At 38.9% G+C, this 12,189-nt stretch overlaps 1 protein-coding gene across 17 annotated transcripts in view; it reads left to right on the top strand.

Annotated features, from left to right (window-relative positions):
* The window catches only part of PPIP5K1 (diphosphoinositol pentakisphosphate kinase 1), a 36,763-nt gene extending 25,137 nt beyond the window's left edge, over nucleotides 1-11,626 (top strand). For 7 of the 17 annotated variants that reach the window (XM_058541431.1, XM_058541435.1, XM_058541429.1 and 4 more), the window contains 2 exons: nucleotides 6,942-7,055; nucleotides 9,486-11,625. In XM_058541431.1, coding sequence (XP_058397414.1) covers nucleotides 6,942-7,055; nucleotides 9,486-10,447 — 1,076 coding nt within the window. In that variant the 3' untranslated portion in view covers nucleotides 10,448-11,625. Of the gene's footprint in view, nucleotides 1-6,941; nucleotides 7,056-9,485 lie in introns of all 17 variants that reach the window. The other 10 variants (XM_058541432.1, XM_058541426.1, XM_058541424.1 and 7 more) reach the window with 3 other exon arrangements.
* Nucleotides 11,627-12,189: the final 563 nt, after the last annotated feature.

The following is a 12,189-nucleotide window of genomic DNA, read 5'->3' as shown; positions in this document are numbered from 1 at the left end:
CTCCTCTTCTTTTGGTTCCTGGCATTCAGGAAAATTCTTGTCAAAACACTAGCTGAACACAAGCTATAGGAACAGAGACTTCAGAGACCACACATGACAGAGAAGACAAACTTCACAAAAATAATCTAGAAAACTCACTTAATAAACAGCTACAGCACACAGCAAACAACAAAAACAAACCCCGAGGAGGGAGAATAATCTGATTTTCAGAGTAAACATATTATAAAATTCAAACTGTCCAGTTTTCAATAAAAATTATAAAATATGCAAAGAAACAAGACAGTGTGGTCCATTCACAGAAGAAATTAACAGAAACAGTCCCTGAGGAAGCACAGATATTAGACTTACTAGACAAAGATTTTAAATCACCTATCTTAAGTATGCTTAAAGAGCTAAAGGAAACCATAGGCAAAGAACTAAAGGAAATCCAGAGAATTATGTATCAACAAATAAAGAATATCATTAAAGAGATAGAAAATATAAAATGGAATCAAACAGAAATTCTGGGGCTGAAAACTATGATAACAGAAATGCAAAATTCACTGGAGAGTTTCTTAGAAGATTTCAGCAGGCAGAAGAAAGACTCAGCAAACTTAAAGATAGATTATTTGAAAATATTCAGTCTGAGGAGGAGAAAGAAAAAGAAGAATGAAGAAAAATGAACAGAGCCAAAGAGATCTGTGGGACACCATCAAGTATACCAACATGTGCATAATGGGAGTCCCAGGATGAGAAGAGAGAGAGAAAGAGGCAGAAAAAATATTTGAAGAAATAATGGCTGAAAACTTCTCTAATTTGAAAAAGACACAAGTCTATACCTCCAAATAGTTCAAACTCCAAGAACGATAAATGCAAAGAGATCCACACTGAGACACATTATAATCAAATTGTCAAAAAACAAAGACAGAGAAAATCTTGAAAGGAACAATAGAAAAGCAACTTGTCACATGTAAGGGATCTTTAATAAGATTAACAACCAACTTCTCATCAGAAACCAAAGAGGCTGGAAAACAATGGGATGACATATTTAAAGTGCTAAAAGAAAAAAAAGTCAACCAAGAATTCTATCTCTGGCAAAACTGTTCAAAAATGAAGGAGAAATTAAGACATTTCCAGATAAATAAAAGCTAAGTTTGTTCTTCACCAGGAGACCTGCCCTACAAGAAATGCTAAAAGGAGCCTTTTAGGCTGAAATAAAAGGACACTAGACAGTAACTTGAAGCCATACAAAAAATAACTCTGGTAAAGGTAACAACATTGGAAATATAAAAGCCAGCATTATTGTATTTTTGGTTTGTAGCTCCTCTTTTTGTTTCATATATGACTTAACACACAAATGAATAAAACAATCATTGTAAGTCTGTGTTAATGGGCACATAATGTATAAAGATATAATTTGTGATAATAACAACATAAGATGGGGAGTGAGCTTTATAGGAGCAGAGTTTTTGTATGTTATTGAAGCTAAATTCAAATGAGATTGTATAAATTTGGGATGTTAATTGTAATCTCCATGGTAACCACTAAGAAAATATCTAAAAAATATACAGAAGGGGAAATGAGAAGGGAATCAAAACGGTACACTACAAGAAATCAATTAAACACAAAAGATGGCAGTAATGGAGGAAATAAGGGAAAAAAGGTATAAGACATACAGAAAATAAATAGCAAAATGGCAGATGTAAGCCCTTCCTTATCAGTAATTACTTTAAATGGAAATGAATGAAACTCTCCAATCAAAAGGCAGAGATTGGAAGAATGGACTTTTTAAAAAATTATTCAGCTATATGCTGTCTACAAGAGACTCACTTCAGATCCAAAGACACAAATCAGTTGAAAGTGAAGGAATAGAAAAATATATTCCATGCAAATAATAACCAAATGAGAGCTGGGGTAGCTATACCAATTCAGACAAAATAATCTTTAAGTCAAAAATTGTTACAAGAGACAGAAAAGTTCATTTTATATTGATAAAAAAGGTCAATTCATCAAGAAGACATAACAATGATAAACATATACGCACTCAACAACAGAGCCCCAAAATATATGAAGCAAACAGTGACAGAATTGAAGGGAGAAATAGACAGCTCTACAATAATAGTTGGAGACTTCAATATCCCACTTTTAATAATGGATAGAACAACTAGACAGAAGATGAATAAGGAAACAGAGAACTTGAATAACACTATAAACTAACTGAACCTAGCAGACATATATAGAACATTCCACTGAACAACAGCAGAATACAGATTCTTCTTAAGTGCACATGGAATATTCTCTAGGATAGACCATATGCTAGGTCACAAAAGAAGTCTAAATACATTTTAAAAGATTGAAGTCATACAAACTGTCCTCTCCAACCAAAATGGAATGATGCTAGAAGTCAATATTAGAAGGAAAACTGGAAAATTCACAAATACATGGAAATTAAACAACATATTCTTAAACAACCCATAGGTCAAAGAAGAAATCACAAGGGAAATTAGAATATACTTTGAGATGAATGAAAATGAAAATGCAACATGGCACATGTTATGGATGCAGTAAAATCAGTGCTAAGAGAAATTTATAGCTGTAAACATGTTCATTTTAAAAAGAAGAAATCTTGGGCCGGCCCCGTGGCTTAGTGGTTAAGTGCACGTGCTCCGCTGCTGGCGGCCTGGGGGTTTGGATCCTGGGCGCGCACCAACGCACCGCTTCTCCAGCCATGCTGAGGCCACGTCCCATGTACAGCAACTAGAAGGATGTGCATCTATGACATAGAACTATCTACTGGGGCTTTGGGGGAAATAAATAAATAAAATTAAAAAAGAAGAAATCTTAAATCAAAAACTTAACTTTATACTTTAAGGAACTAAAAATGAAGAGCAAGCTAAACCAAAAGCTAGCAGAAGGAAAGAAATAATAAAGATTTAACAGAGGTAAAGGAAATAAAGACTAGAAGAACAATAAGAAGAATCAACAAAACCAAAAGTTGGTTCTTTGAAAAAATCAACCAAATTGACAAACCTTTAGCTAGATTGACTAAGCAAAAGAGAGAGATGATGCAAATACCTAAAATCAGGAATAAAAGTAGGGACATTGCTACTGAACTTATAGAAATAAAAAGGATTATAAATGAGTACTATGAGCAATTGTATGCCAACTAATTGGATAACATAGATGAAATGAACAAATTCTATAAATACACTAACTACAAAAACAGACCCAAGAAGAAATATAAAATCCAAACATACCTATAACAAGGAAAAAGACTGAATCAGTAGCAAAAATCTCTCAACAAAGAGAAGTCCAGAACAAGATGGCTTCATTGGTAAATTGTACCAAACATTTACAAAGAACTAACTCCAATCCTTCTCATACTCTTCCAAAAAATAGAAGAGGAGGAAACACTTTCTGTGAAGCCAGAATTACCCTGATACCAAAGCAAGACAAAGATGCCATAAGAAAAGAAAACTACAGACCAATATTCCTTATGACTATAGGGGCAAAAATCCTCAACATACTAGCAAACCAAATCCAACAGCACATTAAAAGAATTATACACCATGGCCAAGTGAGATTTATCTCAGGAATGCAAGGGTGATTCAACAGACAAAAATCTGTTGGGGTAATACACTACATTAATAGAACAAAGGGAAAAACACCCCACAATCATCTTAATTGACACAGATAAGCATTTAAAAAATTCAACACCCTTTCATGATAAAAACACTCAGCAATCTAGGAATAGAAGGGAACTTCCTTATCATGAACTAGGGCATTTATGAACAACCCACAGCACACATAATACTCAATGGTGAAAGACTGAAAGTTTTCCCCCTAAGATCAGGAAAGAGACAAGGATGCCCATTTTCACCATTGCTGTTCAACATTGTACTAGAAGTTTTAGGCAGAGCAATTAAGCGAGAAAAAAAAAAATGCATCCAAATTGGAAAGGAAGAAATAAAACAATTTCTATTCACAGAGGACATGGTCCTATATAGAGAAAATGGCAAAGAATCCTGAAAAAAAAACCTACCAAAACTAATGAACAAATTCAGCAGAGTTGCAGGGTACAAGATTAACTCACAAAAATCAATGAACAATCCCAAAAGGAAATTAAGATAATAATACCATTTATAATAGCATCCAAAAGAATGTAATACCTGGGAGCAAATTTAACCAAGAAGTTTAAAGACTTGTACACTGAAAACTACAAAACATTGCTGAAATAAATTAAAGAAGATCTAAATAAATAGAAAGACATCCCATGTTCATGTAGAAGACATAATATTGTTAAGATGGCAGTATTTCCCAAAGCAATCTATGGATTAAATGTAATCCCTATCAAAATTCCAATGCACATTTTTTGCAGAAATGGAAAAGGTGACCCTCAAGTTCATATGGAATTGTAAGGGGGCCTGAATAACCAAAAGAATCTTGAAAAAGAGAAACAAAGTTGGAGGACTCACACTTTCTGATTCTAAATCTTACTACAAAGCTACAGTAATCAAAACAGTGTGGTACTGCCATAAGGATAAACGTATAGACCAATGGAATAGAATCAAGAATCCAAAAATAAACCCATACATTGATGGCCAGTTGATTTTCAACAAGGGTGCCAAGACCATTTAATGGGGGAAAGAATAATCTCTTCAATACATAGTGCTGGAACAACTGGATATCCACATGCAAAAGAATGAAGATTGACCCCTACCTCACACCATATACAAAAATTAACTCAAAATGGATTAATGACCTAAATATAAGACCTAAAACTATACAACTCTTAGAAGACATAAGATAAATCTTCATGACGTTAGATTTGGCAATGGATTCTTAGATAGACCAAAAGTACAAGCAACAAAAGAAAAAATAGATAAATTGGACTTCACCCAAATTAAAAACTTTTGTGCATCAAAGGACATTATCAAGAAAGTGAAAAGACAGCCTCTAGAAGGGGAGAAAATACTTGCAAAGCATATATCTAATAAGAGTTCAGAATATAACAATTCAACAACAAAAAGACAGACAACCCAATTTAAAAATGGGCAAAGGATTTGAAGAGACATTTCTTCAAAGGAGATATACAAATGGGTTAGCAAGCACATGAAAGCAGGCTCACCTTCAGTAGTCATTAGAGATATGCAAGTCAAAGCCACAATGAGATACCACATCACACCCACTAGGATGGCTATAATTTTTTTAAAAAAGAAAAAGAAAAAAACAGAACTGATTTTGTTGAGAATGCACAGTCTAGGACAAGGAAAGCACAGGGTGAACCTGGGGCATGTTGTAACAAAAGCAAGGAAGCAATCAAGCCTGAAGAGGCTCCCATTGACTAGAATTGGAACATTTTAGCATTAAAAAGAATAATTTATTGTAATTGATTAAAGTTGACTAAATATATAAAAATCCACAAGCTCATAGTGAATCTTACAAAAAAGAAAACAAAAATAAAATAATTCTCATCTGCCACTACTGGAGGATACTTTTCACCAACTCTTTCCTCTGAAAACTAATTAAAGGAAAATAAACACTTATCCTACCTTTTCTGTAAGAACTGCAGTTCAGTGTAATCAGATAGCCCCAGTTGAAGAGAGAAAGCTCTTCTTTACACAAAATGTGCCAGCTAATAAATGTAAAAGGATTGATAGAATTAGAAAATCACCAGTTGACATCCCTAATCAAATAATTAAGGATCATTGGACACTAACACAATTAGGTGAAATGTTGATGGGGTTACATGTGCCAAAGGATCACCTCTAATCAGAAGGGGAAAACTTTACAATGGTGAGACCTTGTGGGCACCACTTTAACCCAGTTAGTAAACTTAGCCTTACTTAGTGGGACAATGAGACATTATGTGCCTCCAGTGATGCAATATAAAGTACACAGGATCACTTCTTGAAGTATTCTTGCCAAAGTTATTTAAACTGAATCATCTAATCAAGCCCTTATATCTAACTTCCAATTTATAGGAAATACAAGGGATAGTGAAATAAGTTAAATGATTCTACGAGGAAGCAATCAGACAAATCCAGAATGTGAGACATGACATTCTGTGAGACAACTGACCTATTCCTTTCAAAAGTCCCTATGAGGGGCCGCACCAGGGCGTAGTAGTTAAGTTCGCACGTGCCGCTTCGGTGGCCTGGGGTTCGCGGGTTCAGATCCTGGACGTGGACCTACGCACTGCTTATCAAGCCATTCTGTGGCATGCGTCCCACATATGAAATAGAGGAAGATGGGCACAGATATTAGCTCAGGGCCAATCTTCTTCAGCAAAAAAGAGGAGGATTGGCAGCAGATGTTAGCTGAGGACTAATCTTCCTCACCAAAAAAAAAAGTCACTATGAAAAAAATTAATGGGGGGGGGCACTATTCTAGATTAAAAGAGATTTTGGGGACATAAAATGCAAGGCATGGTTCATGTTTAGATCTTACTATAAAAGATGTTTAGGGAATAATTGGGGGAGATTTGAATATGGATTGGGTATTAGATGATATTAGGGTATTATTTTATAATTTTGTTAGGTTTATTAATGGTGTATGGCTATGTAGGAAAAATTCTTTGTATTTTAGAGATGCATATTGAAGTATTTAGAGGTGAAATGTTTCATAATATCTGTCATTTATTTTAAAGAACTTCAGCATGAAGAAATACATGAAATAAATATGGCAAAATGTTAACATGTTAGTGTGTTAAATGTAGGAGGTGAGTATATGGGTATTGATTGTACTAGTCTCAACTATTTTTGAAAAAAATATGTTTGAAAATGTTCATAATATAAAGTTTGAAATATTAAAAGTGGTTTGTGTGAAGACTCCCTAAGAAATACTACTTCTCAGTCTGAGGAAGTATAAGCTGGTTTTGACTTATGTTGAGAACCATGTGGCTCTTGAATTCTTCCTCATATGCTTTTCTTTTCTTCCCTCTCTCTCATCCACCTATCCAGCCCTCTTTGACTCTATGCACAGCAACCAGGCCTCGGAGAGCCCATTTTCCCCACCCCGTACTCTTCATTCACCTACCCTACAACTCCGGCAACGCTCTGAGAAGCCCCCTTGGTGTAAGTAATCCTTTTGGAACTGCCTAGACAAAGGCCAAGAAGGATGGAGGGATTGGTGAATGAGAGACCTGTGGCATGAGGGAAATGAAGAAGAGGGTTGAAAGACTAGAAATAACCAGCTGGGGAAGCAGTCTCATCTGCTGTTTCCAAGATGGAGGATCTGTTTAGTCTATCTCATCACTCCTGTCCTCTGTGCCCCCTCTATCTCATTGGAGAGGCTCCTAAAAGATAGTGGCCCAGAGGGTCCTTTGGGGAAGAAAGGAAGGAGACTTCATTCTCCTCAGATCCCCATTGGGTCTCTACAGCTTTCTCAAATAAGGATGACTTGGGAGGAAACCTGGATATATAGAAAAGCTGGGAGAAGGAAACTAGAATCTGAAGTAACTAGAATTACTTCCTACATTTCCCTTCTCTCAAGTTGTCTGTTCTCAGTTGTTAGTTCAAGTTGAAGTGTTGCTTTTTCTCATTTCTTCTTTATAATCTCTATCCTATCACTAATTATCCTTGATAACAGTGTGAACAGTGGAGCCACAAGGAGTTCTTAAAGTAATCGTAGGGAGGAAGAGATACTAGTAGTATTCAGGGGAGGGTTGAGGGCCAGAGACACTAGTAATGGAAAAATCCTTTTCGTATTCATCCTATCTCCCGGGAATAACTAAAATCAGACATGGCTTTCATTCTTGGATAGGACTGAAGCAAAGATTCATATTTACCGTTGGGGTAAACAGCTGTAGAATTCTGCCCTTCTTCTGGCACCCTGTATGCAGAAGAAACTTTCCTTCCTGGAACCAAGAATTCTTCCCCTGAATTTCAGATTATCCTACGCTCATGTTGCCATTGCTCCTTTTACCTCTCTCCTGGAGTGTTTATGGGTTCTGTGCCTCTGGAAATCTTATCCTTCTCCTGCTTCTGTTTCTGTCTGCCCTCTTTGATTTGCCTGAATCAAACCACTAGCTGAATATTAAGGCTACTTTCATCCTTGGGTGAACTCATCTTAAATCTTTTTTTTTTTTTTTTTTATCTCAGTATCAGGTGTACAGCCTCATTGCTAAACACTTTTTTAGGGTCTGTCTGCCCTAAATAGGCCTTGTTGGCCCCAAACCATGTTCTTCTTTTTTTTCTGCTTGAAGCATGCCTCCTCTGATCATTTACAGAAAGGAGAGAACTGGCATACCTTAAAATCTATGACTGATTGAGCCTTTGCAGGCTCAAGCTTGCCAACTTTCCCAGGTTCTCTTTGATGACAAGATATTCAGGTGTCCCCCGTTTCTAAAATCTATCATTATTGATATCAGAGTGCTTTAAATATAAAGTTACAGTACCATCAATAAATACAATATTTACAAAGGGAAAAGTAGATTAGTCCCCTACTGGAGGTCAATGAAGAAGTAGAGGTTGGGGTAGGAATTGTCCAACAGTGTAATTGAAGACTCAGCCCTTCATTTTACTACTGTGAGGATCTGGGAAATTAGTTTTTACATTTTATATGTGGATAATATCTACAAACCTGTAATATTGTATGTGTCAAGACTTAGAGGGTCTTAACCTTGGATCTATGGATGGATTGCAGGGTAAAGTTTATGAACTCCAGGAATTATATGTAAAGATTAATGTAAATATCCATGTGTACATTTTTCTGGGAAGATAGTCCATGACTTTCATTAGCGTTTCAAAGGGGTCAGTGGCCCCCAGAAAGGTTAATTAAGAACTGCTGCCATTTAGAGATTCTATGGCAGTCTTCCATCTTCAGGTAAATAATATTCCTTCCTACTATTCTAATTCACAAGGTTTTTCTGCATTCTCCTGCTTTCTTGTCTCTTGGGCTATAAACAATGATTACCTCTGCCCCAGAACTATGTTTGAGGTCTAAAGCACTATCATGTGCTTTAAAGAAATGATTCTTAACAAAAGATGTACATCAGATTTAATTGGGAGTGTTTCAACAAAATATATTGCTTTCATCCTCCCCAATACCCTACACCTTTACCCTAAACCTACAGAATTAGAATCTCTGGATAGGGAACCTGGAAATTTGTATTTTAAAAAAATTTCCCATAATTTTGATGTGTAATCATAATTATAAAACACTGGGATAAAGTGTTCGCTTGCAAATAGGAATGAGGGGCCATACGAATTTGGAGTCAGGATGGGGGTACATTTGTGAAATAACTGGATGAAGTGGGCCTCAGCACTCTCTCCTGAAGTCTTAGATGTGCCTTAGTGCCACTCCTGTAGTATACATTAGGCAAGAGCAACAGTTCCTGAGCTGGGCTAACTTAGGAGTCTTTGCATAACTTAGGAAAAATTCAGATCCTTTTACCCCAAGACATGAGTAATATAGGCCGTCTATTCTGGCATTTGAACTACATACATAGAATAGAGCCTACTCTTCCAGCTTGCCTGACTTGGTCTCCTGATTTTGCTTTACAGACAGCAGTGGCCCTTCCAGCACTGTGTCCAGTGCTGGTCCGTCCTCCCCTACTGCAGAGGATGGTAACTGCCATTTTGGCTTCAGTGATCAACCCTCCCTAAGTTCACATGTGACGGAAGAACATCAAGGCCTTGGGCTACTACAGGAGACCCCTGGAAATGAAGCACAAGAGCCCCCCCTAGAAGGGGAGCAAGAGCCTTTTGAACCAAACCAGTCCCCACAGGAACTACCTGTGGAAACCAGCCAGCCATGCCAGGAGGTTGCTGAGGAGGTCAGCCAGCCATGCCAGGAGGTCCCTGACATCAGCCAGGCTTTCCAGGACACCCCTGAAGAGATCGGCCAGCTATGCCAGGAGGTCCCTGATATCAACCAGCCAAGCCAGGAGAGCCATGACACTGTTAACCAGATATGCCAGGAGGTCCCTCAGATCAGCCATCCATGCCAGATGGCCAGCCAGCTGTGCCAGAAAATCTCTGAGGAAGCTTGTCAGCTTTGCCAGGAGAGCCCTGAGGAGGTCAGCCAGCCATACGAGGTGGTCCCTGTGGAGGTTGGCAGGCTGGTCCATAGGTTCCCTGTAGGGATTGGTGGCCTGGTCCAGGAAATCCTTGTGGAAGTTGGTAAGCCAATCCAAGGGATCCCTGAGGAGCTGAGCCAGCCATGCCAGGAATTCTCTGTGGAGGTTGGCAGGCTGGCCCAAGAGGCTTCTGCAATCAATCTGTTGTCTCAGGACATCCATGAAGTTGATAAACCATCCCAAGAGTTCCCTGGGGAGGATGATCTACAGGTCCAGGAGGTCCCTGAGGAGGTTAATCAGCAGTCTTGGGTGGTCCTTGAGGTGACTGACCAGCTGCCTGGAGAGGATGTTCCACAAGCCCAGTGTCCATCTAGTGATCCAAACCCTCAGAGCCAGTCTCTAGCCCTTGACCAGCACTCACCCCTTCCACCAGCAACATGTGATTAATCATTTTCTCATTAGTGGTGTCACACTATACCAGCCATTTGAGCTAGCAACTTTTTCTGTGGGCTAACTCACCTGCCAGCATAAGGCCTTGTATCTCACCAGAGGTGTCTGAGGAAGCAGTCCTCTTGGCATGAAGCCAAGAGCTGTGACAGAGCTGGGCTTGGAGAGGAGCCAATTTAATGTTCAAAGCAACCATTGACTCCTCAGCTAGCCATTACACTTGAATAGGATTTCCTTCAAGAGGTGGCCTGGTCTGTCATTACCCCACCTCCTCTGAGCATCCCAGGAAATCCCAGATTGTTAAAGGAAATGCCACTTAACTGCTGAAGACACCATCCGGGGATAGCAAGTGCAACAGAGGACTCCAAGGTCTTCATTTTTCTGGGGATATATTCACAACTTCTCAATATTCTTCTCAATATTCCCTTAGACCATATGTGCATTCAGGGAGACTCTTGTCTCTGCTAGCACTCCTCAGGTGGGCCCGGGATGGCTGTCTGAATTGTCTGGGAAAAAAGAGAGTCCCTTTCCCAAACAAACATCTGTCATGGCCACTAATCTTTAGATTGAGTTTATGAGTGTTTCCATATCATCCCCAAGTGCCCCTTCTGCCCCAGTCCTGTTCCTCTGGGCAATAGCCCTAGGGAAAAATAGGTATTAGATTGCTGTGAAAATTTCAGAGTAACTACTTAAAATGCTCTGGGAGTTCTTGGCCAATCTGTGAAGCTGGGCCTCCTTTTGTTGTGGGGCTGTTTGGCTTAGGAGAGGCTGTAGTAGAGAAAATCAGGTTCTATTTTAAGTAATCATCAGAGATCAATATTGTACAGACATGAGCAATGATTATATATATATTTCTGTAGTAGTGCCAGGAACAGACTGGCTAAAGACCAAACACTCCAGGGTCCCCAAGAGGTTCACCCTTATATCATTGTGTCTTTAGGGCCAGGTGTGATTATGAAGCTTTTCCCAAAGATCTAGGAGTGGCTAGAAGGGGTAATGCAGTCATTGGAGTGGGGGGCTGGAACATTATGAGTGCTCAATAAATATGAAATAATGAGAATGGTAGCGGTGGTGATGATGTCCTTGTGAATTCAAAAATGAATATGACTGTAAGTCAATCACGTCTGTGGCTGAATTAATCTGAACCAGTCAAAAGCCATTATACTTGAGCAAGAATGGGCTATAAAAATATAGGGATCAGGCATCCTAGGAGACCCCTATGGCAGTCAGTCTACCATCCCAAAGTGTCTTAAATGAGTAGTGTTGCAGTGGGGAGAGGTTCTACCTCTGTGAAGCACCAGAGGGTACATGCCTTCTCACCAAATCCTTGGAATCACCCTCTTAATTTTTCACTTTGATGCTTTGGAGTGAGTGTCAGGAGGAATTGATATAAAGGGGTTATGCTCTTTCTTTACCCCCTTGACATCTTTACATTGGGAGAGCCCAGAACACTGGGAGGGCTGGAATACCCTCCTCCTTATATATTCACATTCACAACCTGGCCTCTCCTGACGTACACAGGACTATAAAGGGTTTTGCTGTGGGGGTGGGGTGGGGAATCCAACAATTTTACTTCATGGAAAGCCTTACTGCACAGGTGAGAGGTGTTTACCACCTCATTAGGCTCTGGATCTTTTAGGGCCCCTCAACTCTTTGATGTTTCTTATCCAGGGTATCTGACGCTGGTTATTTGGTCCTCAGCTCTTGACCCTATCATATGCAGATCCCCTTCCCAAGAGAAC

The sequence above is a fragment of the Diceros bicornis genome, chromosome 5 (assembly GCF_020826845.1).
Source record: "Diceros bicornis minor isolate mBicDic1 chromosome 5, mDicBic1.mat.cur, whole genome shotgun sequence".
In the NCBI taxonomy this organism is placed as follows: Eukaryota; Metazoa; Chordata; class Mammalia; order Perissodactyla; family Rhinocerotidae; genus Diceros; species Diceros bicornis.
The sequence above is the reverse complement of the archived record's forward strand: the minus strand, read 5'-3'. Positions and strand labels throughout refer to the sequence as shown.